We start from the raw sequence: 26,631 nt of genomic DNA on the forward strand, positions 1-26,631 counted from the left end.
ATGAGACTCTCCTAAAATACTTTGTTTCCAACTTTACCTCAAACTGGCTTGAGTTGGAGGTAAACTCAAGAAGCTTATTACTTTGGACATGCACTAACAAGTGTGTGATTCCCATGGCTTTCCGCAGTAGTTGTTCTGGAAACTGCACTGGCTTAGAAGGCAAAAAGTCCAGGTAGGTGATGGTTCTCAACTCTGGCTACAAATGAGAATTACTTATCAGGATTTTTCTACATAGAGATACTAACGCTTTTCCCTCCAGAGATTTCAATTCTAATGTTTCTAGCCATGACTCTGCCACTGTTAGATGAGGCCCTTAGGCACCTGTTTCCTTATCTGCTGAATTTAGATAATCACTCTCCTGATCTCCCACAGGTATGATTGTTAGGATGGAAGAGATCAAGTATTGCAAGTTTTCTATAAACTATGAAGTGCAGGTGAAGATCTTAAGCTACCTCCAGCCTGCCTTTTTTGACTCCTTCTTCATTGTATCCTGACTCCCATTTTCTACCTCTTCCATCAGTTGTGTGCCCCAAAGTATAGTATTTGGCACCCCCAGGTCCCCAAGATCACAGTCTGCCTTGCTTCCTTGGAGTATCCAATCACAGGACTAGGACAAACTTCTGAAAGATTACTTAATCCCTCCTCATGCCTTCAGGAAGACTTGTTCCTGTCCATCCCAGACAGAGGAGAACGTTCTTGGCTTTAAAGGCTCCTTCAGACATAGATATTCAGCATCCTCCCAGTGACTCAATCTTATTTCTGCACTGTAGGCCCACTAGAGAGCATCGCGGGTATGGCTGGGCTCCCCGGCAGGTGGCATCAGGAAAGGTACAATAAGGAAGATGACGGTCTGCTGCTTCCATTGTCATTCTACTACTGTTGCTTTATACGGTTCTGGAGCCTCTTTTACTGGCACTGCCTCTCCCTCTCCCTCTTATCTGACAGGGTCAGGTGAAAACTACTCCCGGGGGCTCAAACAGGCAGCCATACCTCTGGTTTGAAATATTCTTTATTTTGTAAACATCTGTGTTTAAAATAGATGAACCCTGCTCACAAGTCATATATTGGTTCTGAGACACAGTACACAAAGTTCACCCGTCACAGGGAGATGGTGGGGGCTCTGGAGCAGGTGGAAATGCCTGGGGCTGGGCTGAATCTCAAGACAGCAGATGCAGAGGTGGTAAGTAAACAGGCAGAAGTACCTGTGCAAAACTCTGGGCCTAATGCCAGATCCCAGGCCACCTCTTGGACTGGAGAAGTTTAGGGGTGAGATGCCGACTCCAATTCCTTGTGAGCATAGCTGCACCCTAAAAGTTCAACCCTCTGGCTCCCATACCTCTCCCCAGCTGTGGCCCTTGGGGATGGGGCTCATCAGTTCATAGAATCTCCACCCTATGCTTTCCCTTCCAGAACCCCTAGGGTACAGTAAAAATATAGTCCCTCTGTCCCAAGGGGGCTAAGAGAGAAAGGCAATGGTGCTCTTCCTGATCCTCAGGGAAAGCTGCAATACTGATCCAGGTTGGAGCCAGTGCCCTGAAGTCCCTGGCAGAGGGCACACTGTGGGTTGGCATAACCATCTCCCTGCCCCCAGTGTGATGCTGTGTCTAACACCTGAGGAGTCAGTCCTCAAGAAAGCATCCCAGCCATAGTCAGGACTTCATCCTAAAGAGTCTTTATCTAAATTTCTCATCAGCTAACAATTTATAACTATTCCTGCCCTCCTTTTCCTTCCACTACGGTTAACCTATCCCTGTCCCTACATCCTGAGCTACCCTCTCCTACTCTGATAAGAGTCAGAAGGAAAGGTTTGGTCATGTCTTCCCCACTTTTTTTTTTTTTTGGGGGGGTGGGGGAGGAATAAGGAAGTGGGGCTCTTAATCCTTCACCTGTGTGTGCCCTGAACTTTGGTCCTTAGTTGATGAATGTTCAGTGTTGTCTTAGCTCCAGCCCTAGCCATGTGATGCTGCTAATATGTAGCTTAAGAATGAGCCTCCTCCTCGGGAAGGTGGGGAGGAACCCTACTAGGGCTGCTAACTGACTTGTTCCTTCTTTAAAGCACCTCCTTCAAGCCACTCTTGGGCCATGTGGGGTTAAAGGAACTTCTTCCTGAATGAAGAGCTCTGGAGGAGGGAGTCCACTTCCCTCCTCCTGTAGCCACAGTGCCAGTGGCTCCTGTTCCAGGAGCTAGAGGGGCAAGATGAGCACTTTGTCTGGAAGGCTGAAGAGAACAGCACCAAGCATTTCTACCCAGGGCCTTCTTTCTCTCTCCCCATGAAGTCACAGCTCTTCTCCCACAGACTTTGAGTCTCAGCAAAACCTTGAGAGCTGAAGGCTGGGTTGGGTGGTTATGTCCCCTCTTACTTGCCAGGGGGTTGCGGGGAAAGGCCCTTCTTACACAGAAAGGGAAGCCGGGGCCCAGGGAGCCCTGCTCCTGCCATATTCCCCTCTGGTGTGCACAATGCCGTCTCTGGCCTCCTCCCCCTTGCTTTAACCTGATAGATATATAGGGGCTAGACCTTCATCTCCAGGCACTCCTCTTTCTGGGGGTGTGTGGTTTGCTTGTCAATATCGCTGGCCCCCCGCTTTCCTTGCCCCTGCAGTGCCCTGAGGCCTTGGTGCATGTCTTTAAATTCAGGAGCCCAGGTGGGGAGAAACTGCGTACAAGGGGCACGGGAGGTAGAGAACGGAGGTGACTTTTTATCCCTGCCTCCCCACAACATTTTGTTTTCTTCTCTGAAGCACCTGCCTCTGAGCTCACTTCCCCCAAGAGGCAGGTGGGCAGGCGGCCAAGCAAGGCCCAAGCTGGGGGGCGGGGGGGCAGGCAGGGAAAGGTGGGACAGCCCCAGTCTTGAGGACCACCAGGTTGGTGTCTCCTTCCTGCCTTGATGTACATTTCCCCAGACCATTGGTGAGGCAGGCCCATGGCATGAGAAGCGACGGTGGGGAGGGAAGATAGGAAGAAGTACCCTGTAGGCTTTGGCCCCTTCACAAAGCAGGGGGGTTCTCCCAGAAGAAGAATATGGAACATCCCCATGAGCCTGAGTCCATTCCCTTGGACAGGGTTAGGGAGAAAGGAAAGAAAGAAGCTGCACCAGCAGCCACACAGGAGGACATACAGGGAAAGAGGTGTGAGGGGCTTTGATACAAAACACACTGGAGGGGAAGGGGACAAGAAAGAGAAGTGGGAGGAAGAGAGAAAAAGCAGAGAGAAGGCAAGATGCACTGAGAAAGAAGGGGCCTTAAAGTGGCCTTACTCCAGACTGGGCCACTGTCCGGGGAGCTCGGGGCGGTGAGACAGTGCCCGTAGCGTACTGGGGGCTCATAGCAGGCCCGTGGCAGGGAAACAGGCTGAAGGGAGCCACTCCAGGCTGGAGGGGCTGGGGGCAGAGGCTGCTCAAAGATGACAGCGGGGCTGCTCTCAGGGCCAGGCAGGGGAGTAGCAGCTACTGGTATTCCACAGGGTCACCCGAGTGAGAGGAGAAGCAGGGCAAAGCCCGGACTCCCTGTCTGCCACAGGCCTCCTGAGGGGAGGGGGATTGGCGGCTGCTCCACGCAGGACCCTCAGCACCAGCAGGTTTTGGAAGAGTTCGCTGGGCCCTCAGGTTTGCCCTCATCCTCCTCCAGCTCGGCCAATGCCAACTCATTGCTGGCACGTGTCCGGAGACCATCCAGCTCCTTCCTGTGGGCCTGCAGCACCAGCTCTGTCAACCGCGTGAAAGACTGGGAAACCAAGGGTCACAGGTTAGTCGGGCTCCTCCTCCTCTTCCCCAGGCAGCCCTGTAACTGTCCCAGGGGCGGGGGCTCCTCTGACCCGGGCTCCCGTCCTGTCCGCTGCCTCCTCTCGTCTCCCCACTCTACTGGACTCAGCCCAAGAGGCAGGGTAGCTGGGCTTCGGAGCGCTCACCTCTTTAATGTTGAGGTTGGTGCAGGCACTTGTTTCATAGAAGTCCATGCCGTACTCTTTAGCCAGCTGCAAGAAAAGAACATTCCTGAAAGGGAGTCAGTAAGGGAAGGGAGGTGCCCACAGCACCTGGCACATACTTCTGCCATTGCCCTCATAGCCCCTGCTGTGTCGTGACAATTTCTCACAGTAGGTCGCTTCTCAGACCAACCGGGAGCTCCTTCTAAGACACAGGCTAGCAGAGCATGGAGACGTTCCATAAACACCCTCCTGCACTCCCCACCCACCTCCATGCAGACACACCCCTGCCCCCGGTGCACACAGCTCATACATCAGGAGATAAATATATCAAAATCTTGGGCAAGATGTCAAATTAATAAAAAACACGGGCTTTGGGATCAAACAGACCCAGACTTAGACACCAGCGCTGCCACTCAGCAGCTGTACGACTGTGGACAAATATATCTCTAAGCCCAGCTCTGCCATCTGCTAAAGAGGGGAGAGGGTGTCTCTCAACCAAAGTCACGGAATGACTAAAAGGGGTCATGCGTCTCAAAGCACTTGCTTAGCGCTGGCCACGCATACAGTGTTCGATAAATACTGCTCTAGGAGGATTTGCTTCTACTTTCAGATTTTTCAATGACCACGTGTTATTTTTGCATACCAAAAGATCCATTTTCTCTTAAGCGCTATGGACGCAAAGAGGGAGAGAAAAGCTCTGGAGGCCCTTGGAGCGGGTAGATGACTCTTGTCTCCGTGGTATCCATCCTTCTGTGCTCTGGGAGGGCGGTCTCCCTTGGCACCACCTTCCTGACCTCTCTGCCCCATGGCTTCTCTCTGACCGTGGGCCCTGCATTCCCTCATTTTCCTTCCTACTCTTTTCCAATAGAAGGACGGGGTGGGATGCCTTTCCAATAGAAGGATGGGGTGGGATGCATGGTAGCCATGCCTGGATGCTGCTGGAGAAGCCAGCGACCTGAAGCCCTTCCTCACCATGAACATTGGGATGATCTCTTTAGCAGAGGGTAATCCTGCTCTGGGGCACTTAGAGGTGGACAGTCTTTGTTTTTGGATGGTCTTTGTTTCAGGGTGGACCCCAAATCAGTCCTGAAGGGCAGAAAGCAAATTCTCAAGGATGGCAACTCCCCTAGTGCCTTAGGGAACTTTGGAAAGTGCCAGGGTGCCTGATGACAGGGACAGAATCTTGGGTCCCAGCCCTCAGGACTGGCCCCGGAAGGCGGCAGAAGACCCAAGGGATGGGTTCGGCCAGCTCGCTCCACTTACCTGCTGCCCTTGCTCTCTTCCCACCTGCCGCTTCTGCTCTTCATCGGCCTTATTCCCTATGAGGATCTTCTGGACACCTTCCGGTGCATACTAGGGACAAAGGACAAGCAGAACTGCCAGTGAGTGCTGCCTTTCCCTCCTATCTCCCCACCCTACAGTCTCTTGGCCTCTATACCAGCACCAAGCTGAAGAGCCCTAGGGACAGAGCAGGCTGATGGGGTGCAGGTGCAAGGCTTCCCCAAGTGCCACGGCCGACCCCGGGGGTCCCGGAGGGCTGTTATGGGGACAGCTTAGAGTAGGAGGCACTGTGACTACTACTGGTGCTTCCTGGAGTTGGACAACTGGTATCTGAACTGGCAAGGGCATTGCACTTAAGTCCAGCCCCTCATTCTACTGATGAAGAACTGGGGACTCAGAGTTCAAATGGCTTGCCCGAGGCTCCAGAGCCAGGACTAGAACCCCAGTCTCACGATTTCAGGAAGGAAGCTGGTCACAGGGTAGGCTTTGGCCTAACTCATTTCCAAGGACGAAACAGCCATGGAGTCCTGGCTGGGCACAGAGCATGGATGGCATGGCAGCTTGGGCTCCTTCCCCATGTCTTACTCACCCAGAGGTCTTCATCCAGGGCCGTGGAAGGCAAGGTTTCCTGGGGGTGTTTGCTCACCAACCCCGAGAGCCTCGGCCCTTCCCATCTGGCCCTCGCTCTGCCTTCCCCTCTGAGGTGCCCCTCCCCCGCCCCCAACGATGAGGCAGCATCTCCTACCTCATCCACATCACTGACCCACTTCATGATGTGCTGGTAAGAGCGCTCGCTGCTAATGTCGTAGACTAAAAATATCCCCTGAGAGAGAGAGAAGGAGAGAGAAATGGGGGAGGTAGATGCACACAGAGACCGTGCACAGTCATGGGGCCAGAAGCAGGTGTGGTACCTTAAATGCTGGGTCCCACTCTCCCTTCTCCCTGCTTAGCATACTGAGGATCCCTCAGCACCCAGAAACTTCTCCTTCTCTCTCATACCCCCAAAGCTATTGCACCCTAGGCCTATCACGGAACTCTCTGAGGTGGGAAGGAACCAAATATCCTGACTGGGGTCTTTGGCCCAGGGTGGAGGGTGGAAGCTGGGGATGACGGTGGGGGACTTGCCTGTAGTGTGTGGTCAGAGAATAACTAATAATTGAATAAATGATCAATGAATAATCGCAAGACTGCCTGAGACTGCCCTTGCCAGCAGGCGATCTGAGGGCCCTATTTTGGGAGTCAGTGACATAAATATCTCAAACACCCAGAGTGGGGAGTGTGGATGGCAGCGTCCCACCTCCAAACCCTGAAAATGGTGGCTCACCTGGGCCCGTCGATAGTACTGCTTTGTGATGGTCTGATATCTCTCCTGCCCCGCTGTGTCCCTGTAGTAGAAAGCCAGTCCCTCAGAGGAGCAGGGACCATGGAACCAGAGGGGGAAGGGAGGAACAGGAGCTGGGAGACCCTGTGCCCTTGCAGGAAAAACTGGGGAGCTACAGGGTGAAGTATCAGAGGAGCTTGGATCCCCAAGGGGGTCTGAGCATATCTGACCCTGCGGGAGAGAGGCCTGATTATCTGGTGCTGACAGGGCTGATGGGGTCTTGTCAACTACAGCTACGCCAGGAGCGTCAAACATAACTGGGCCTTGGACAACTCTGTAGAATTTGGCCGTTGTGTTCAGACAGGGTGGACACATGTACCCTTCTCAACCTGGAGGCAGCTCCAAAGACTGGCAAAGGCCAGGCTTGCAGGAGCGTCAGGCCAGAGAGCCACAGCGGCCCCCTGTGGCTACTGGTGGGAACTGCACCATGCTAGATGGAGCTCTCTCCCCAGGGTCCCAGGTAGCCCTCCCTCCTACCACACTGCAGCATGGCCCAAGGGCAAAGCCTTTGTGGAAAACAAAGCCACACTGGTTAGTTTGCCAATTCCTTCTAATTCCTGCCCCTTGGTGACTTGTGGCCAATCTCATAAGGTTTCTTAAGAAAAAGAGATTAAGGCTCCTAGGAGCAAGAGATGGGCTTTGAGACATCTGCTTCTCTCCACAGAAGAGGTGGCCAGTTATCCCAGATGCAGCCTTGGGATTTCTACACATGGCAGTGGAAGCCTGGGGCTCTCCTCCCGCATCTCCTCCCCCTACTCAACTCACCAAATCTGTATCCGCACTTTGATGCCATCTACCTCTATGGTCTTCATCTTAAAATCCACGCCTGGGAAAGGAAGAGAGCAAGGAAGTTACGAAGGGTACCACTGAGACCTGAATGGTAAAGGCCCAGGGCACTCACACCGGAAGGGATTTCCTATGGCTTAATTTGGCAGAAAGGTGGCATGAAATGAGGAGGGACTTCCTGAACCAAAAATTGACCCTGAGAAAGTATCCAGGGCTTTGAATGGAGCTTCCCTTCCTCCTTGACATGAGAGTTGCCATGGGTAAAGGGGTGAGGCAGTGCAGGAGGAGGCAGAGTGAGTCTGGGGGAGTCCACTCCATCGCTGCCTCGCTCAGCCCCCAAATGTGTCTCGCTCTCCTCAGTATGAAGTCTTCCTATTTATCCTTCTGGAGAGAACTGCAGGTATTTACTTATCCTCCCTGGAACTCTAATGCCTAGGAATAGCAACCCACCTAATTTGCCTCTTATTTTTTTTTCTTCCTCTGCCTAATTTTTTTAATCTTTATTTTTGAGAGAGAGAGAGAGAGAGAGAGCATGAACAGGGGAGGGGCAGAGAGAGAGAAAGGGAGACACAGAATCCGAAGCAAGCTCCAGGTCCTGAGTTGTCAGCACAGAGCTCGATGCCGGGCTTGAACCCATGAACCTCAAGATCATGACCTGAGCTGAAGTCGGATGCTTAACCTACTGAGCCACCCAGGTGCCCCTCTCTGCTTATTAATAACCAGGAGGGAATGTGGCGCTGTCACAAATGTGGGGAAGGCATACAGACCCTGGAGACAGAGGACTGTGTATACAGCCCTCGGCACCTAGCAAAGTCCCACCAAGGCCTGGTGGATCTGTTGTTGACTAGCCCCACTTACTGGAGGAGGCATTGTTGTTTACTTCTTTATTTAGAAGGAGCATGGGCTTTGAAGTCAGGCCTGAGCTTGAATCCTGACTCTGGCCACTTAACTCATAGCTATGACTTTGGACACCTTTCTTCTCTGAGCCTCCATTTCCTCATCAGTAAAATAGCGACATTCCCAGTCATCTCAGAAGGTGGCTGAGAAGACCAGATGAGACACGGTGCCTGGCACCTGGCAGCTATTCAATTGACTACAGTTATCATCATAACCTGGTACAGTCCTGATCCATAATGGGTGCTTGTAAATGACTACCAGTGACCAGGGGAAGAGGCAGTGCCACAGCATGTCACTGGGGGAGGGAGGGGAGGACAAACAGGGTTCTCAGGCTCATCTGCCCAAGGGCTTGAGGAGCTAAGCTGCCACAAGACACAGGAAACAAGGCATTTGGCAAACCAGCCCAAGGCAGAAACATTTGGGGACACTTGCAGGAGTCAGCAGCACCAGCACACAGGCTTGAGTCTGAGAGATGACAGGGATGAGGGAGACGTTTTTATCACCATGCTTCTTCCAAGCCCTAACTGTGCCCGGTGATTCAAGAGCTGTATCTAGTAGGTTAATTAAGCTTAAGTCTTTGTGTGCTCCCTGGAGACAGGTCAGGAATGGGCACCATTAGCCAGTTTTCCGATGGAGAACACGGTAAAGGCAGAGTTCCAGAGGGACAGCAGTCCCCAAAGACACAGCCCCAAAGACCCGAGAGGTACCAGAGTCCCCAACACCGCCGCTATTCCCCCTCAGCATTACTTCTTAACCAATGGGAATGTTTCTCCCCTCCTCCAGCCTGTCCCCAGGCTTCCACGAACACAGGCAGATTACATTCAGGCCCTTCCCTCTCACCATCGAGGCCAATCATCATTTAACTAGAGGGGAGAAAAAGATCCAGAATGGACAGCCCAAACTGAATCAAGTTGGTCAGACGTGAATCATTTTCCGCCTGCCCAAGCTGATTCATATCTATTGAGCTGTACTTTTCCAAATGGGCAATGTCTGGCAGCCATTCTTCCAAGTGTGCTGAGAAAGCGAGGGTGGAGGGCACCTGGCCTCGGTGGGGGCAGTGGCATGCCACACCTCCCCAGACAAACAGTTGTCAAGAATTTGCTTCTCGCCATCCCTGGCATGGAAGGGAATCAGGAAATTCTTGTTCTTTCATGGTGTAGTGCCTGCTTCGCAGGAGGACGGGCAATTTTGTTCATTTTACAATCAAACCAGCTCATGCTAGCCCAGCAAGCCTGGCCAAGGACAGTGCCTTGTGCAAAGTGGTCACAAGGTAGCAGAGAGGGAGAGAGAAGGGAACTTACTATGTGCCCTTGCCCTGCACAGTGCTAGGTGCAGACAGAGTGGTAAAAAAAAAAGACAAATGGTCTCTAACCTTACAGAGCTTAGTGGAAAGGAAACAAAGGCCCGGAGAGGTAAGATAAATAGCCCAAGGTCAGCACAGCAGTTGGTAGAAATTGGCAGGCCTGTTTGATGTCAGAGCCCTGACTACCCCTAGCACTCTTCTCGGGGAACGAGAGTTGTGTACTGACTAAACACAGAGGACTTAACTGTACCGTACTGGTTTCTCTGTAGGTCCTTGAGCTGTGGGTCCCCGGCTCAGCCGGGCAGGAGGACACTGTGTGAGAATGTGAGCAGCTGTTAGAAGAGGCAGCACTGACACGAAGACGCAGCTATCCTGGGAGTGAGCCCTGGGCTTGGATTCCTTCTCCAGCTTCCCTCACTTCTTAGCTGCATGGCCAGGGACCGAGGCTGAGGAGTGCTGGGGGCCCACAGCATCCCTACCCCCATCGTCTCACAACCTAGGTCCTCCTGACCACCCAGTAAGATTTGTGGAGTTCAGAGAAGCGAAATGCTTCAATTTTGGCTATTCATATGCACTAAGGAAGAAACAGGAAGTCTAGTCCTTTTGAGGGATCTTCCTCACTCACCCACCCGCCCCCTTTTTATTTTTTTAATTTAAAGAAGATGAACTGCTCAGTGATCTTCTAGTGGAATTTATTCTTTCTACTCTCTCTGGTCCCATAGCCTGGACCTCCCACTGTGTCCACCCTCCAATCATCCCCTGGCCTGCCATGACGGTGCCCATGCGTGGCCCCTCCACCCCCGGGGGGCTACTGGTTTTCTCTGCTGCTGAGCACTGCGGGGCACTCAAACCACTCGCTTTGTTGGGTCACTCACAGACCTCTGCTTTCCCACCTTAGCGGGGCCCTCATAGCTGCTCGGCACCCGTTTATACGGAGGTGGGTTCACCCATCACTTGCTTGGCAGCCACCGTCCCTTCGCGGAAGGCTTCAGCCCCCTAGACCCCCCTCCTTGGTGCCATGCACTCCACAGAACTTCTTCTCCACTCTCCCGGGGCAAGATGAATGCTGCCTTATGAAGCCATTCCTGAGGCCTACCTCATTTCTTCAGAGTGTGCCTCTGTTCTATCTTCCTTGGGGAAAGAGTCCTCTGTCCTTCCCAAGCCTCGCCTCTCAGCTCCTCATCAGCCCCCTCTGGGTGCTCATCCTAACAGTTTGGCCCCTCTTTGCTGATCTCCAAACTCTATGTGGAGGAGAAATACTCTCCATCCACCTCCATCCCCTGTGTGTCCTCATTCCGGGTCCTCTAGGGCAGCACGTCTCAAACTCTAAGGTGCACGCAGATCACGTGGGGATTGTGTTAAAATGCAGACTCTGATTCGGTAGCTGTGAGGTGAGGCCCGAGATGCTGGATTAAACTTCCAAGTGAGGCCGATGCTATTGGCCCATGGATCACACTTTCGAAAGCCGGCTTCTAGACAGTGGTTCTCAAGGTGTGGTCCCCAGACCCGTAGCATCAGCATCAGCTGGGACTTGGAAAATGCAAATTCTTGAGTTCCACCTCAGATCTGTGGAATCAGAAACTCTGTGGGTGGGGGCCCTCGAATCTGTAGTTCAACAAGCTCTCCAGGTGTTCTCACACATCCTGAAGTTTGAGATTTGGACTAACACTTTGCACCTGAAGGGTCAGGTGAGGCAGCACGGGTGTTCTCCCATTCTCCAGGTGTGCTTTGCAGGTGCTCAGCCTTAGAATCACCTGGGGTGTTTTTTTTGTTTTTTTGTTTTTTTTTTTTTAAATTTTTTTTTCAACGTTTTTTATTTATTTTTGGGACAGAGAGAGACAGAGCATGAACGGGGAAGGGGCAGAGAGAGAGGGAGACACAGAATCGGAAACAGGCTCCAGGCTCTGAGCCATCAGCCCAGAGCCTGACGCGGGGCTCGAACTCACGGACCGCGAGATCGTGACCTGGCTGAAGTCGGACGCTTAACCGACTGCGCCACCCAGGCGCCCCTTGTTTTTTTTTTTTTAAAATGCCGCTACCTTGACTTGTCTAGACCCACTGAATGGGACTCAGAGAGCAAGGCCCGGAAACGTATATTTTTAACTGGGTAATGGGTGATTTTTAGAGGAAAGTTTGAGCTACGATATAGTGAAAGAGCTATCCACTAGTGTTGGAATCAGAAAGACTTGGGTCTAAATCCTGATTCTGGCACTGGCTGTGTGACTTTGGGCAACTTTCTATTTCTCTGAGCTTCAGTTTTCTTACCTGTAGAATGACAATACCACTGGCCTCCTAAGAGCTGTTGTGGGATACGAATTAGGCAGTGGATGTGAAGCACGTGCACATAGTAGGAGGTCGTGCGCATAGTAGGAGGTCGTTCTCTCATCCCTCTGCAGAATAACAGCTTCCTGGAGAGCAGCCAGGAAAACAAACCCAGAGAGCCTTTGGTGTGGAAACGGTTACATGGTCTAGTCCCTTACTACCCCATTGCCCTTGCTAATCCAGGGGCCAGCGGCATCAACATCATCAGGGAGCTTATCAGAAATGCAATTCTCCAGGTGCACCCAGACCTGCTAAATTTTAGACACACTAAAGTTTGACAACCACTGTCTAGTCCATCTCTAGGCAGAGCCACACCCAAGGCTCATAATGACACTTATGATCGTTGCACACCCATTACCTAGGGAATCCAGAGCCCTTAATTCTTGTGCCGGCCCTGAGAGGCAGGTAAGAGCAGTGATTACTACCACGGGCACAGAGTAGCCACATAGCGTCCTCATGCTCCCACACCCTGTGGCTGAGCCAGAACTGGAAAACTGGCCTCCTAACACCCACCCACTGCTCCCTTGACCAGTGGCTGCAGAATCGTACTGCCTTTTCTGTCACACCCTGGCATGCCCCCCATATCTGTTCTATTATGAGGCATCTAGAAGTGAGGCCCTGGGCACTCGTGGAGCAAGCCCGCCCAAACCTATTTTCAGGACACCCCTGTTCCTTGACGTGGTTGAGGACTGCGCTACGCCCAGATGCATCACCCTGCACGGTGCCACATCACTGTCCCTACAGGAGAGCTGGCTTCCTTTCCCAGGCCCAGGGAACGCTGTAGTGTGAAGAAACAAGCACACCGCCTCCACGCAGCTCCGGCAGATGTTCTTGGGAACACCGGGAGCCCCGGACGAGAAAGTCAGGGAGATGGGGGCCCTCTGCCAACCAAGTGCCTAAAGCACGAGGTGAAGCTCATCATTCTTATTCAGCATCTCAGAGATGCCAGTCGTGGTGGCTGCCACACCCAGCATCCCTTTCCGGCCAGAACCGCCCAGCCCAAAGCCTCTGCAGGGACGCAGGGCTGGGTGCAGTGTGCTCTCTGTGGACAAGCTGTTCCTAACCGGACCAGAGGTGGGTGTCTGACCAAAGGAGGCCCATCGGTGGGCTTGCTGGTGACCCCCAAGGTGACCTGGCCAACAGTGACAAGGGAATCTGGCTAAGCCGATCAAACCAGCCCCCTCCAGATGGTGCAGATAGGATTGGTCAGTTGGCAACTAGAGGAACACGAGGCAGATGTGCAGAGAAGCAGAGATGCCTCGAGACAGAGCACACTGGCCAGAGTGGGGGCTGGGGTGCTGGATCCTGGCACAGACCCCGCCTTCCAGCCGACGGGAACCCTCAGGGCACATCCCCCTTTCCTAGCGAAGCCTGAAAGCGCCCCTGCCCCCAAGGCAAGCAGGCAAGATGTTTCAACAATAGGGCCGGGAGGAAAACGCCCCCCAAATTCCGTGCTTGTTGCTGCTTATTTTTTGTCTTCCAGCCCCAACTAGATGCAAAGTACCTAAGGGGAAGACAGTATATTCTGCATTTGACAATAAATTGTTTGTTTTTAAAATCTCTCTGCCTCCACTCCAGCAGAGTGCCGGACATAAAGTAGTAATTCCATGAGTGGCATCCTCCTGCCCCAGGGAGCATGAGGAGGATGGGTGCCTGTGGCTCAAGAGCAGGGACGTGTGTCCTGCCATGTGCATGCGTCACGGACATTGGCAAGAAAAGCTCCTCAGCTAAGCGACTGCCGCCTAGGACCGTGGACAGTGTTGCCCTCACTACATCGATGGCCTCTGCCTCTTCCTGCTGTGTCCCTGTCTGAACAGCCTCTGCTTCTCCAGCAGCAACCCTCAGAGGCTGTCAGGCCACACCCGGAGCCCTGGAGCACAGTGACAGGGCTGCTGTCAGAGAACAGGAGGAGGGGCAAAGCTGGCCTCTGAGTACTGGGGGCTGGGATAGGACTGAGGGACAGGACAGGGGAGATGGTTCACCATGGGTGGTGAACTGCTAGACCGGGGGCGGCGAGCTTACTGCCCCCTCGGTCTAGCAGTAAGGGGCCATGAAGACTGTGGAAAGAAGGGAACGGGGCACATTCAGGGGAAAGAACACTCCTTCCCATAACCACCTGCCTCCAAAGAGAGCGCTGGGAAGCTCGGAGGAAGGGAGGAACAGGGGCGTGGTCAGTCAGAATACACTGGTGTGGTCAGAGTTTGGTTCCGATCCTGCCTTTCCCACTCATTACCTGTGTGTTCTCAGGAAAGCTTCTTAATCTCTCTATGCTGTTTCTTCACCTGCAAAACGGGAATGACAATCCCTCGTGTCAGAGAGTTTCTGTGATTATTGTGAGAGAAGGTGTAAAGCCAGTAACACAGGGCCTGACCCATAGAGTTTTATGAATGTTAGCTGTAGAAGCTATCAGTTCCCTAGGGAATGAGGAGAGCATGGAGCCCAGGGGCACAGTGTGGGGAACAGAAGGAGCTCTGGGCTCATGTTGGGAGAGGAAGGAGAGTGGGGCAGGAGGTGGGACAAGAGGCCAGCACTAAGCCACAGTGTTCCAACAAAAAGAGAAAATGCCACCCACCACGGAGCCCGGATGGCTCCCGAGTCTGCCTACCACCTAAATTCTGGCAAAGTCAGGAGGTGTGCGTGTGGCAGGCCAGTACCTCATGGGTTAACATCAGGTGCCAGCCTACCTGCCTGCCAAGGGCCACATGTTTCAAGTGGAAATAAGGCGCTTCTGGATGCCAAATGTTATCACTGTGATCAACCACAGCCCAAAAGACCCGCAGCGTGACTTGAGCCTTTTCATTAGCAATGAGATGCCACAACAGGAACAACTTAATACACCTGAAACCCAAGGCAGACACCCAATCCCTGGAGCCAGGGTGGCTCCAGTTACCAAGCCCAAGGCTCAGGAAGGCCCCCAGCCCCTCCTCGACAGGAAACCAGCATGTGCTGGACATGTGGAGCTCACGGGGTTGTGGCAGGAGGTCACCTCCAAAGAGGTCACCCTGAACAACCCCAAAACAAGCTTTAGGGAAAGGCAGACCCTGCGGGGGGGGGGGGGGGGGAAGGGGGTGATGGCTGCCTGACTTTGCCACTCCAGACAAGGCATCAGAATAATCCCCATCTGAAAACCCCCTTCTCTCAGCAACAGAGAAGACCCGTAATAGCAAGAGACCAATGATGCCATCTTCCCCCTGAGTGACACGTAAGGGGACAAATGGGGAGAATGATACAGAAGGTGACCTAAGAGACAAATCTCAAGAGAAGAGTCAAGACAAAGGCTCTTGGCACACCAATGTCACACCAGGTGGGTGAGGGGAGTGGGGAGAGCATCTTTGCCCCAAACCTGCCACTTGCTGCGTTCTCCTTCCTTCCCTCTAGGGACACAGCCTCGCTGTCTGCTGGACCACACGCCACCACCTGACTTCCTCCTCTTACCCAATTGCAGACTGATGGTCCCTCATGCTGGCCTCATCCTGGGGAGGTGCACCAGGCTCTCTGGGCAAATGCATTACTCAGCATTTGCACTGTCTTACTCTGGGAGGGATGGGAAGCAGAAATAAAAGAGGCAGCCCTGGTCTTTGGCAGTCAGAATCCTGATCCTCTAACTCCAAGGCCATGTTTTAACCTCCAGGACATTGAGTCAGTGGCTCTGATTCAGATGCCACCTGCAAGAAAGTCTGCAGATTTTAGAATGATACTCTATCCCTCCTTTCTTTTCAAAGACATGAACAAACGTGCACACACACACACACACACACACACACACACTCCCTCAATGTAATCGGAGGTGGTATGGGGACCAGAACAACTCTAAAGGCTACCACCTTCACACCAAATCTTGAAGGACCAATCTTCGGAAACCCAGGGCCCAGAACCCCAGGGGCCGTCATCGTGTAGAAGTGCTTCCCAGTCGAACACAGGGTCCCACAAGGCTGGGAAGGGATGCATGTTCCCAGTGCCTGAGCCCTAGGAACTCTCTATTCCAGAGCCCCCAGCAGTGAGATGGCCCTGGAAGGTCGCTCCAGCAGCCATTTGACACCCCCAGTGACTCTGAGTGACAGGCAATACTGACCTCAGTCGAAGATCCCAATCTCTCGTCTCTGTATTCACCAAGGAGGACCCCCCTCACGCTTCCTTGCTCCCTGCTATGTCTGAGCTCCCCCCCAGGGCACGTATCTGAGCGGAAAAGCTAGGTGCTGCTGGAAGCAGCTCACCCCTTGCAGAATTCTCCCCCTCTTCTCTCAGTCCCAGACACACATGCAGCATAGTGAGTTTCCCATTGTATGAGTCCCAAGACACCAATACTACTTACAACTTCCCTCCGGAAGAAAATGCATGCATGCATTCATTTATGCATTCACTCAAACAAACGGCTTTTGAATGCCTACTATGTGCCAGGAGCTAGGTACTAGAAGACACAGCAGTGAATGATACAGATAAATCCTTGTCTTCAGGAAGCTTCTATTCTAGGGAGGAAGAACAGATAATAAGGAAGCCAACTAATAAATACTTTCAGGGGCGCCTGGGTGGCGCAGTCGGTTAAGCGTCCGACTTCAGCCAGGTCACGATCTCGCGGTCCGTGAGTTCGAGCCCCGCGTCAGGCTCTGGGCCGATGGCTCGGAGCCTGGAGCCTGTTTCCGATTCTGTGTCTCCCTCTCTCTCTGCCCCTCCCCCGTTCATGCTCTGTCTCTCTCTGTCCCAAAAATAAAAAAATAAAAATAAAAAACGTTGAAAAAAAAAAAATTTAAATACTTTCAGAGTGATGTTAAGAGGCAGGAGCAGAATAATGGAGCACAGAGTGAGGAGACCCATGTGCAGGCTGCTTTAGATTGGCTGGTCAGTGAAGACCTTTTTTTTTTTTTTTAATGTTTATTTACTTTTTGAGAGGGAGAGAAAGAGAGACAGAGTGTGAGTGGGGGAAGGGCAGAGAGAGAGGGGGACGCAGAATCCCAAGCAGGCTCCAGGCTCCGAGCTATTAGTACAGAGCCCGACGCGGGGCTCAAACTCAGACTGTGAGATCATGACCTGAACCGAAGTCAGATGTTTAACCGACTGAGCCACCCAGGTGCTCCTCAGTGAAGACCTTTTAAAGCAAGTGACATTTGAGCTGACCCCTGTGTGACAAGAGACCAACACAACAGAGATCTGAGGGACCGGGGGCCCCAGGCAGGTGCAACAGCAAATACCCCTCAGGCAGGAACACACTTCAGTCAAAATAGAAGTTCCTCAGAAGAGAAAATGAAGAGGGAGCCCCACCATTATTTCCTTTGTTATAAAGGGGGAAACACAGCAAGGCCGTTCCCTGCTCTGGGATCTCATGGGGACCCAGCCTCATATGTACACCTGTGTGCACATGCACATAGGATCCTTGCTCCCTGAAGAATGTACCAAGAAACTTCTCAAACGCTAACAAGGCCAACTTGGGGACTCCTCACCCCACTTTATGATGAGATCTCTATACTGAATGGCTCATGTGTGTAAAGTCCACTGCTCCTGTGCACATGGTAGGGGCACTGAGCAGGTGCTCGAGACACAGCAGTTCCCTAGCCCTTGCCCTTCCCGCTGCCATGTGCACAAACCTACATAGGGCCTCTGTGACATGAGCTGTGTGCTCCAGCCAACCCTGTCCTGCTCCCCTCTGGCAGACCCCTGACCTGGCCTTGCCTCCCAGAGCCTGCTGCTGAATGGTCAGTGGGCACAGCTGAGGTAGCCAATATCTGCCAGGCTACTGAGCACTCACCCCTCCGCCCTCCTGAGCCTCTTCCTAGGCAGGGCCATGCTGACGGGCAGCAGAAGGTTCCCAGAGAAAAAAACGGGGGCTGGGAGCCTCAGGAGCAAACATCTTATAGGGGCCAAGGCCTCCAGATGTGTCTGCCTTCACACAGAGCCAGCGAAGGAAACTCCTAGCAAGGATGTGGTGGAACTGAAGTTGGTACGATCATGGTCTGGCCACCACCAGTGAGCTCAGCCAGGCAGAAGAGTAGAAGCCCCACGTGAGGTGTTTTCCACAGCACCTCCTCCCCCACCCCTGGCCCCCTGGGGAACCCTACTTAGTCTTGAAGAAACCACTCAAATGTCACTTCTTCTGTGAAGCCTTTACCAACCAACTCAGGAGGAATTTATCACCTGTGATTCCAAAGCATTTTGACATGGCTTTTGCATACTGCTTGTCTGTTTGGATGCCTGACTTCCCAACTGTCTGTACTCTGAGCTCCCAGAGGGCAGCACAGCATCTTATTCATTTCATATTCTCATTGCCTGGCAGAAAGCAGATATAATAATACATATTAGTCAACAAAACTGAATACAGGAGAGAAAAAAATGAACGTGTGGGTGAGTAAATAAATGAGTGAATGAATGAAGTTCGGTACATTCCAGGAGATAAGATCAGCGAGAACAAGTTTTAATCAGGGCAAAGCAATCAGGGAACAACCCACATTTGGAAGCCAACTGTCAGCCTTCTCTGTAGATTATGGGGCCCCAGTCACAGTTCTCAGGAAATCTATTATCAAAATAGTAATGTGAGGGCAACCCTTAGATCTCACTCTCAAAGGTCCCCCAGCCAGACTCCTCAATCCTCACCCCTGACAGTTCCCCAGAGGGTCACGTCAAGGAGGCAGACTTGGCCAACAGCAGGGGCATGAACATGGTTCCATCCCGGAGCCCTCGGTGGGTGGGGGAGGCACAGGTCTGGCTCACTGGAGACAGCCAACCCTTGGCGGGCTGTGCAAGGGTCTTCTGGGATAAGCCAACTGCAGAAGAGGTGTTTCAAGTCTGGGCGGCCTGCACTCAAGATGTGGGCCATCGCTTTTCTCGGGGCCTCAGTTTCCCCTGTTGTAAAACAGGAGGCTGATGGTTAATCCTCTCCTCCTCAGTGGGAGGAATTAAACGTCCAGGAAGCTTTGTGCCTCCCACCCCCGACAAAGCACACTGCCCAGGCAGGAGAGCCAACAAGAGGTCAGAGGCCTGTGCAGAAAATTGGCAGTTTTACAGGGAAACAGGCACAAATATTAGATTACAGAAGAAGGCACTCTGAGAAGAACTGGCAATCAGGATAGAAGGGTAATGGCCAAATATCGACTTTCATGCTACACAGCTCATCACCAAGCTGTCTGGGGAGCGGGGGAGGATGGAGGAGAAGAGGAGGAGGGGGAGGGGGCAGGAACCAGGGCCCTCAAAGCTGGGGGTGGTTCTGCAGAGCCGGCAAGGTGGCACAGATGTGCAGAGCAGCTAAAAGGAAAGCCTCTGAGGGTTTCAGAGCTGTTCTCGGGGATCACATTCTTGGGGGACGGGGTGTGTGGAATGGGGGCCTGAGGCAGGGTGATACCAGGCAGAGGCCCAAGCCTTGAGGCAGAGCCCTTCTGCTGTCCTCTCAGGCCACCTGTCTCCTGACCTCCCCACCTCCCCACCTCCTTCCTCACCAACTCACTCTTCCTTCCCAGAGCCTGGAGCTGCTGGGGCAAGGGGTGGGGGGGTGGGGGGCTGGCATGGAAGTAGCGATGAAACCCAGAGCCTACTCCTGTGACCCCAGGGAATGAGCCGAGGCCCTGTCTCCTGTTTGTTCACTGCTGTATCCCCAGCCCCTCACAGGCACCTCATGTTCAGTCAACAGTGCCCAAACCCCTGAATGCGTGAGTGGCAAAGAGGATGGCCTCAAAGCACATTACTGGCAGCATATTAATCTTGACAACTTTCTCATGAGCTAGGAATAACAAATAATAATAATAATAATGGTAATAATCATATAATCAGCCACCATTTTATTGTAGGCTCTGCCAAGTGCTTTAGATCCATTAGCCTCTGTAATCTTCACAATGACCTTTAAGAAAGATTGTGTTACTCTCTTCAATTCACAGATGTGGAGACTAAGGAAAAAGATGTGGAATAAGTGTCTGAAGGTGGCAGAACCTAGCAAGGCCATGGGGACGCTTATGCCTGTCAGAGTTCTTTGTTCGGCCCTGGGCTGCTCTCCCCTTCCTGCCCTCCCTGCAGTGAGGCACACAGACGCACCCCGGCCCTCCCCGGTCCCTACAGGTCCAGGCTCCTTGTGGTGTGGGGACCCCTGAGTGCCCAAGCAACTGTCCCATGTTTGTTAGGTTCCATGCCCCTGCACCGCCCCCCCCACCCCATGTCTTCCCCAGCCCTCTCCCTCCCCTTCAGTCACCCACAGCCCTGGCCCCAGGCAGCCCAAGCCAGTTCAAACCGAACTTCCAAGAAAGGGGATCCTGCAGCAGTCAAGCCCGCCTGAGGAATCAGCCCAGAGGCCACAGCGGTGGGTGGTTCAACCAGTCAAACTGGAAAATCACGGGGCAGCCACCTTGGAACCCAGGTGGCCTTTAAAACAAAAAGGTCCAGAGGCCATGTGACCCATGTACTTGGGGAAGACCAAGGGTGGGAGGCGGAAAACCAAACAGAAGGCCCGCCCCTTCAGCTTGATTAGTGGCTTACACGGCACTCCCGGCCACCAATGCAGAAAGGAACCCAAGGGCCCCACCACACGTAGGTGTCATGTAGGAGATGATAACGGCTCCCTGCCTGGGTGGGCAGCACCGACCACATGAGGCCCTTTCAGAAGTTGCCAGTTGACTGGTTCAAAGGACTCTCCACTCCTGGAGGGAAAGGAGGGCAGGAGATGGTGTGCGGTTTGGCAGGAGTGTCACAGGAAGGGAGTCTGGCAGAGAGAAGGAGCTGGGAGGGCCCCTCGCTGGCACCACCCACCACCGCCCCTGACTGGTTTCCTTGCTGCAGGTCTCAACTCTCTCTCCCAGCCAGTATCCCGAGGGCCCTTTTCACCCTGTCATTCCCTGGCTCAGACACCTCTGCCACTGTGAAGGCCCAAGCCCCACCTCCTCAGCCAGGCCCTCAGTACTCTCTGCCCTCATTCATCCATTCATTCAACATTTACAAAGTTCCAGTCTGGCCCTGTACTAGGACCACGAAAATAAAGAGGAATGAGATTTGGTTTCACCTTCAAGGCACTTAAAGTATGGTCTGGGAGACAGGAAGATAAACGGAGGAATGTTCTCACTCTTCCCCTAAAAATTCCCTTCGGTTCCAGCCAGACTGCCCAGAATCCCATGAACACCCACTGAATTCCCACCTCTGTCGTCTCTACTCCATCTGCTCCTTCCTCTCCAGGAACTGAAAAGCAGCCCACGCTGCAAGGGCTGGCCTCAGCCTCCCTCCTTCTAGAGCCTTCCCTGCAGCTTCTAGTCAAGCAGGGCCTCTTCATCTGGCCTCCTCTAGCACCTCTGTAATAGCGGTAGCACTCACGGTCCCCTCACCAGCCACTGCCTGTCTCCTGTACCCTCGCATCGATATTTAGTTGCTGATAATGCCCGCAAGACCTTGGTTAACAGTAACAATGATCATAACTGATCCCTGACATTTGACGAGTGCTTCACCAAGTGCTTCCAGATTTCATTGTGGCCAGACCTCTTTTTGCCTGTGTGCTGTCTCCCCAGCTAGGTTCCGGGCTTCTGTGGGCAGGAAAAGGTGGACTGAACAGGTCTCTAAAATGCCTGGCATGGTGCTTTGTAGTGAATCCTTAATTAATTAGTTTAACAGGTGAGGACACAGTAGAGGACATTAAGGCATCAGCTGTGCACTGGTACACGACCCCCATCTGGGTGGGCACAGCTGCACGGGAAAGGGAAAGGCTTGCTCGGGGCACACATCCAGCTCAAGGCCACCTGCTGACTAGAAAGAAGAAGGGCCTCCCTGGGAGGTCTCTTCACTGCTCCCTGGCAGGCCCTTCTCTGGAATGTCAGTCAGGCTGACAGTAAATGGCATAAACAGTAAATCGCAAAAGTGCCAGCCTAGGTGATATCCACATGATCCAAGAATCTGAACTCTGTCTTGGCAATAATTGGTGAAATGCCTCATTTTCCCCATTCACAAAAGTAGCTCTGGGAAAGGTGCCTAGATCAAGGTCCAGCATGGTATGAGAATGTGTCTCAGACAAGGAGTAGTGGGAGAGAAGTGATGATGTGTATTCTTCACCTTGGAGCCTCCAGCACTGATCCCAGCTACAGGACACACGCATTTTTTCTGAATGGACAAATTACTGAATATGATTTGGTAGTACCCATTTTCTTGGCTCCTTAATTTGTCTCCTGGCTGCCCTTTCCAACTCCATGGGAAACTTTCTGTATCACTGAAGGGAAAGCTTTTCTTGACCATCCAACTCTCTCCCTAAGTCTTAGTTAATGCTGAAAAAACATGCCCAAGACGATGTAGAATCTCACAAGTGCCTAGGTTAGCTTCAAAAAGAATGCCCAGTGGGCAGATTTTAAAAGACTGGTGTGAAGAAAGACAGGTTTCTTTCTTTTCCAGGGAATCCAAACTCCTAAACAGTCCACTGCATCCTGGCAAAAGGTAGACCCAACCCTCAGAAGCAAAGAGAGAACCTGCTCGGGTTTTAGGTCAATACACCAAGGGCCTTGAGGAGGTGGCGTGGGGAGTGTGCCACAGAGAGACTCCCACTCGGTTTGCTGATTCATCTCTGCCTCCAAAGTGGTTGGCCCCAGGGGGACTCTGAGCAAGTCCCTGTGACCTGTGTGGGGAAACTGCGCATTTGTCTATCTAGCAGGAAGGAGGTGTCTAAGAAGGGAGAAGACGAGGTGGAAGAGACATGAGAAGGGCTGCTGATTAGCCATGTGGGGGCAAGGGACTTAAGGAAAACATAAGCCTCAGAAGGGTCACCTTCTGAAACATCAGTTCCCTCATTTCCCACGTGTCTGTGGGAAAGGGGGACACGTCTCCTAGGGAAGGCTAGCTCCCCTAACAACACTGAGCAGGAGCCCAAGAGCTTCTGAATGGGGTGGGTGAATAAAGTGCTCCAGGGAAAAACATAGGCCACTCCTAGGACTTGAAATGTGGCCAGGACACAGGGTGCAAACTACTGCTCATCAGGCAAAGTCTGGGGACCGCCCCCCAGCAGCCCACAGCCCTCTGAAATAGCTCAGCAGCTCCTGGCACCAACTCCATCTAAAAAATAGCCACGGGAAGTTTCTTTAAGTGCTAACCTCCTGCCTTTTGTCCCCAAGCCTGCAACCTGTCCCCATATCCCATCAGGTTCCTCAGCCCCTCCCTTGCTCACTCCCAGGCCTTTCCCCAATGCCTCCTCTGCCCTGAGCCTTCCCTAGAGGCATGCAGCCCTCCCTTGGCTTCCAGTACCCCGCCCATCCCTCGGAGATATCTCTCATCCCAGCAGTGGCCCAGCCCACGCTCCAGAACTCTTAGGAGCCTGCCTCACAGCCCCCTGAGAAAGAAGGATGTTATCTGTTCCCTCACCCTAGGTCCCTTGAAGATAGTGAAGCAAAGAGAGGATGAGACCCTGTGAGCTCAAGGACAATGACAACAGTAACACCTAGCATCACCTGTGTCCAAGTTTGTGCTAAGTGCTCTTACAAACATGATCTCATTCAACCCTTACAACACCTCAGGAGGTAGGGACCATTATCACTCCCATTCTACAGATAAGAAGCACCAAGCTCAGAAGCTTAAGTGGTATTCAAGGTCACATTGTCCCAAAGTGAGGTCTCCAGGTCCATGTGACAACAAAGCCGGCCTCTTCACCACAGGCTCTGTGCCTCCTGGCTCTACCTGCTCCCTCCTCTCTCCCGGCAAGGAACGTGTGTTGGGAGGGTCAGGGTGGAAGCTTCAAGTGAGAGCTGAGTGCTGGGGCCCTCTCCCACGGAAGGGGGGAAAGCTACTAGCTGTGGTGGAATTGCCTCAACTCAGACCTCCCAGGGGAGAGGCCCCTCAAGGCCCAAGGCGCAGAAACTCCCTCAGAGGGGAGGCCACTCCCTCCCTCCCAGAACAGTCGTCTCTGGGAAGCCACCAGGTCTTGTCCCTCTAAGCACAGGATCTGGCACTGCCAGATCAGAGATGTACTGTAAGGTGGGTCCTGCCAGCCATGTGATCCCCAGGTGTGGACCAGTAATCCTGACATTCTTCTCCTCCTCGGCCTCCTTCAAAACATATCTTCATCCAAACGTTTTTCTGGAGCTGGCTAAAAAGTGCCCCTTCCACACGCAAACACGCTCACCGAACGAACACCTTGTGGCTTACCTTCACAACTGTGCTCTGGAAACTCAATCCCTTTGGCCCCTCCCTTCCTCCTGTCTTCCCCGCCAGGCTCCACATTGGGTCGCCCCTGAACGGAGGGTACCCAGTGACTCAGTGACGCGGCTCCCCACCCTGAACCCCTCTTCCGGAGCACAGGCTTTACTTCCCCTCCCCCTCTCCACCTGCGGGTGTGGGGAAGTCATTTCAGTGGCTGCGATTCTCGCTGCCCCAGCTCGGGGTCCCCAGGCCTACACTCGCCCCGGTGGTCTCGGCTCCGATGAGAAGGCTCCCTAGCGCAAGGCTGGAGAACCTATCCCTAATCACGGGCAACAGCAGGGACGCCCTCACCTCCAGGACCCGAGGCTCAAGTCCCCAGGCGGTGGCCCTTCACCGGGGTCTCTCCCCTGGTCCTGGCCTCCCGCGCCAACGCCTCTAGCCGGGGAGGCGGCCAGTTCTCCCGGGCTGGGGCAGGGGGCCGCCCGGCCCAGCGGCGGCGGTGGGGAGGGTGGCCTCCCCCACTCCGGCCACCGCCCCTTACCGATGGTGGAGATGTGCGAGGAGTGGAACTCGTTGTCGGTGAAGCGGCACAGCAGGCAGGTCTTGCCCACCCCGGAGTCCCCGATCAGCAGCAACCGGAACAGCACATCGTACTGCTTCGCCATGGCTGGGGCCGGCGCGGGCCGGGGGCTGCGGGCGGGCGGCGGGCTCAGCCCCGCTCGGCCGCTGCCATCGCGGCGCGCGCCCGCCCGGGGACGGCCGCGGGCGGCGAGGAGGAAGCCGGGCCGGCCCCCGCGCCGGCCTCGCCCGCTCGCTCCGGGCCGGGGAGCGCTGCGCGGCGGGAGCGCGGGTGGGAGGAGAGAACGACGGCGGCCCCCGCCCGCCCCTTCCCCTGCGCCGCCGTCGCCGCCCGCGTCCCGGGAGAGGGGGCGGGGAGCGCGCGCCGGAGCGCGGCGACCCCGCGGCTGGGGCGGGCGGGGGCGGGCGGGGGCGAGGCGGGCGCGCTCCTCCGCCGGAGGGTGCGCGGCCGGGGCTGCAGCCCAGCCCCCTCCCACCCACGGTAAACAGTGGGACCCGAGGGGAACAGTGCGGCTGTTCTAAATGCGGGAGTTGGGGTGAGCTCCCACCCAGCCCACCTCTACCAAACTCGGCTTCCGAGTATCATCACTTCTCCCCAAATCCCATCCCGAATCTGGCCCCGCTAACCCCGCCCCGGTACCCCACCCCTTCCCGGGTCGGGGGAGGGGGGAGCAGAGTTGGTCCCCACTTGGGCTCGCCCCGGGTCTGAAGGCCTCGATCAGGGTCTGCATTCAAACACCCGTCTTCTTGAAGGCACCGTCTCCAGGAACACTCGACCGTGTTGCCAGAATTCTGTGTCTGACATCTGGCTTCCCCGTAACCCTGTGTGATTGTGCCCTCCCGCCCCCAATCCCTCACCCCAGTTTTAATTTAAACGAGTAAAAATTTCTGCTGACCTTCTTCACTAGGAAGAGAAGATAGATGATCATAAAAACATTTCCGAATGCACAATCCTTCGTACAGGCAAAAGTATCTGTTTTGGGTTTAAGCTGCTTAGGGTAACGTGTTCAGGACGCCAATCCATCATTTCAGACCACTAAATATTTCTGCTGGTGTATACCAACGGCACCAAAGAATGAATGGGCCTCTTTCAAGACCGATTTACTACCACTGAAAGTGTTAGCGCCGGAAAGAGGCAAATACATGTTTTCTGGAGTCTACAAAATTGTGTATTCCTAAGAAAGGGTATTAGGGGTGAACAAGCCCAACCCATTAGGTCTTTAAAAAATGATGAAAGGTGTGTGTTTGAGTATTGGATAGAGAATGTATTTTTCAGAAATAGGTCAAGGAAAGCCATCTTCTTCACTTCAAGAATTGTATTTCAGGCAATGTGTCTAAATTTATAATGCAGAGGAAAAACTCCTGAACCTGATAGCTACTTTGTTGACATTAAAAGTTAAGAAAATAGACCCTGTGAATTCCATTAAGATTTCCAGGTGTATTTCTCTTCACTGGGTTTACGCTGGGTTTCAGGTGCATGCTGGGGGCTCTGGAGTTGGGCTCACTTGGGTTCCAGCCACAGATCTGCCACTCACTGTCTGCAACCCTGCACATGTTACTGTACCCCTCTGTGCCTCAGTTTCCTCATCGGTAAAATAGGGATATCTTCACAGGATTGTTGGAAAGACGAAATAATGTGTGGAAAGGACTTAGCTCAGCACTTGACAGTACTCAATAAATGCTGAGGGACAAAACCACACCGTAATGTTTTCCTTATGCATACATGATATGCTGGGCACTTGAGCTGCCTTCCCACTGATTGGCATCGTAATGGTAGATACTCTCCACAGACCTGCTTAGTGGGACCATTAGTGGCTCTCTGCTTGCTTCTGTCCACCAAACAGGAAAGAAGATGCAACCTGAGGTAAGTTCCTAGTGCAAGAAGAAACTCCACTTTGAAGAAAATGGCTTTTCTTAGGCAAGATGGGAAAGGGAATGAGGTTTCCTGAATGAATGTAGGGAAATAAATACTCATACTCATTAAAAAAAAAAAAAAAAAAAAAGAGGATATTTCATTATGCCTGGTTGACCTCAAATTCAGTAGCTTACATTGAGTAAAAAGAAAGAAAGAAAGAAAGAAAAAAGAAAAAA

At 53.2% G+C, this 26,631-nt stretch overlaps 1 protein-coding gene and 1 long non-coding RNA gene across 6 annotated transcripts; one reads left to right on the plus strand and one right to left on the minus strand.

Annotated features, from left to right (window-relative positions):
- Positions 1 to 991: 991 nt before the first annotated feature.
- Positions 992 to 25,058, minus strand: RAB15 (RAB15, member RAS oncogene family). 5 transcript variants are annotated; one of them, XM_058739334.1, is made up of 8 exons: positions 24,503 to 25,031; positions 11,836 to 11,978; positions 7,350 to 7,410; positions 6,528 to 6,588; positions 5,949 to 6,026; positions 5,186 to 5,275; positions 3,905 to 3,970; positions 992 to 3,720 (listed from the first exon to the last, which is right to left on the minus strand). In XM_058739334.1, exons 2-8 carry the CDS (start codon positions 11,954 to 11,956, stop codon positions 3,562 to 3,564), a joined length of 636 nt encoding a protein of 211 aa, XP_058595317.1. In that variant the 5' UTR covers positions 11,957 to 11,978; positions 24,503 to 25,031; the 3' UTR covers positions 992 to 3,561. The 5 variants fall into 5 exon arrangements, with proteins under 5 accessions (XP_058595317.1, XP_058595319.1, XP_058595318.1 ...); XM_058739336.1 differs by lacking the exon at positions 5,949 to 6,026 and having other exon boundaries at positions 24,503 to 25,058; XM_058739335.1 differs by lacking the exon at positions 11,836 to 11,978 and having other exon boundaries at positions 24,503 to 24,734.
- On the plus strand, positions 3,630 to 15,489 carry LOC131517358 (uncharacterized). Its single transcript, XR_009264548.1, has 2 exons — positions 3,630 to 3,741; positions 15,035 to 15,489. It is a non-coding gene; the product is annotated as an uncharacterized LOC131517358 (long non-coding RNA).
- Positions 25,059 to 26,631: the final 1,573 nt, after the last annotated feature.

Source organism: Neofelis nebulosa, chromosome 7 (genome assembly GCF_028018385.1).
Source record: "Neofelis nebulosa isolate mNeoNeb1 chromosome 7, mNeoNeb1.pri, whole genome shotgun sequence".
NCBI lineage: Eukaryota > Metazoa > Chordata > Mammalia > Carnivora > Felidae > Neofelis > Neofelis nebulosa.

Bases quoted from the DNA above. Each gene is read 5' to 3' on its own strand.
- RAB15 (XM_058739335.1), bottom strand. From the start codon at position 24,626: ATGGCGAAGCAGTACGATGTGCTGTTCCGGTTGCTGCTGATCGGGGAC. The intron at 7,411-24,502 runs GTAAGGGGCGGT...TTCCTTTCCCAG, and splicing joins CTCGCACATCTCCACCATCG to GCGTGGATTTTAAGATGAAG. The intron at 6,027-6,527 runs GTGAGCCACCAT...TCTCTCTCTCAG, and splicing joins AGTACTATCGACGGGCCCAG to GGGATATTTTTAGTCTACGA.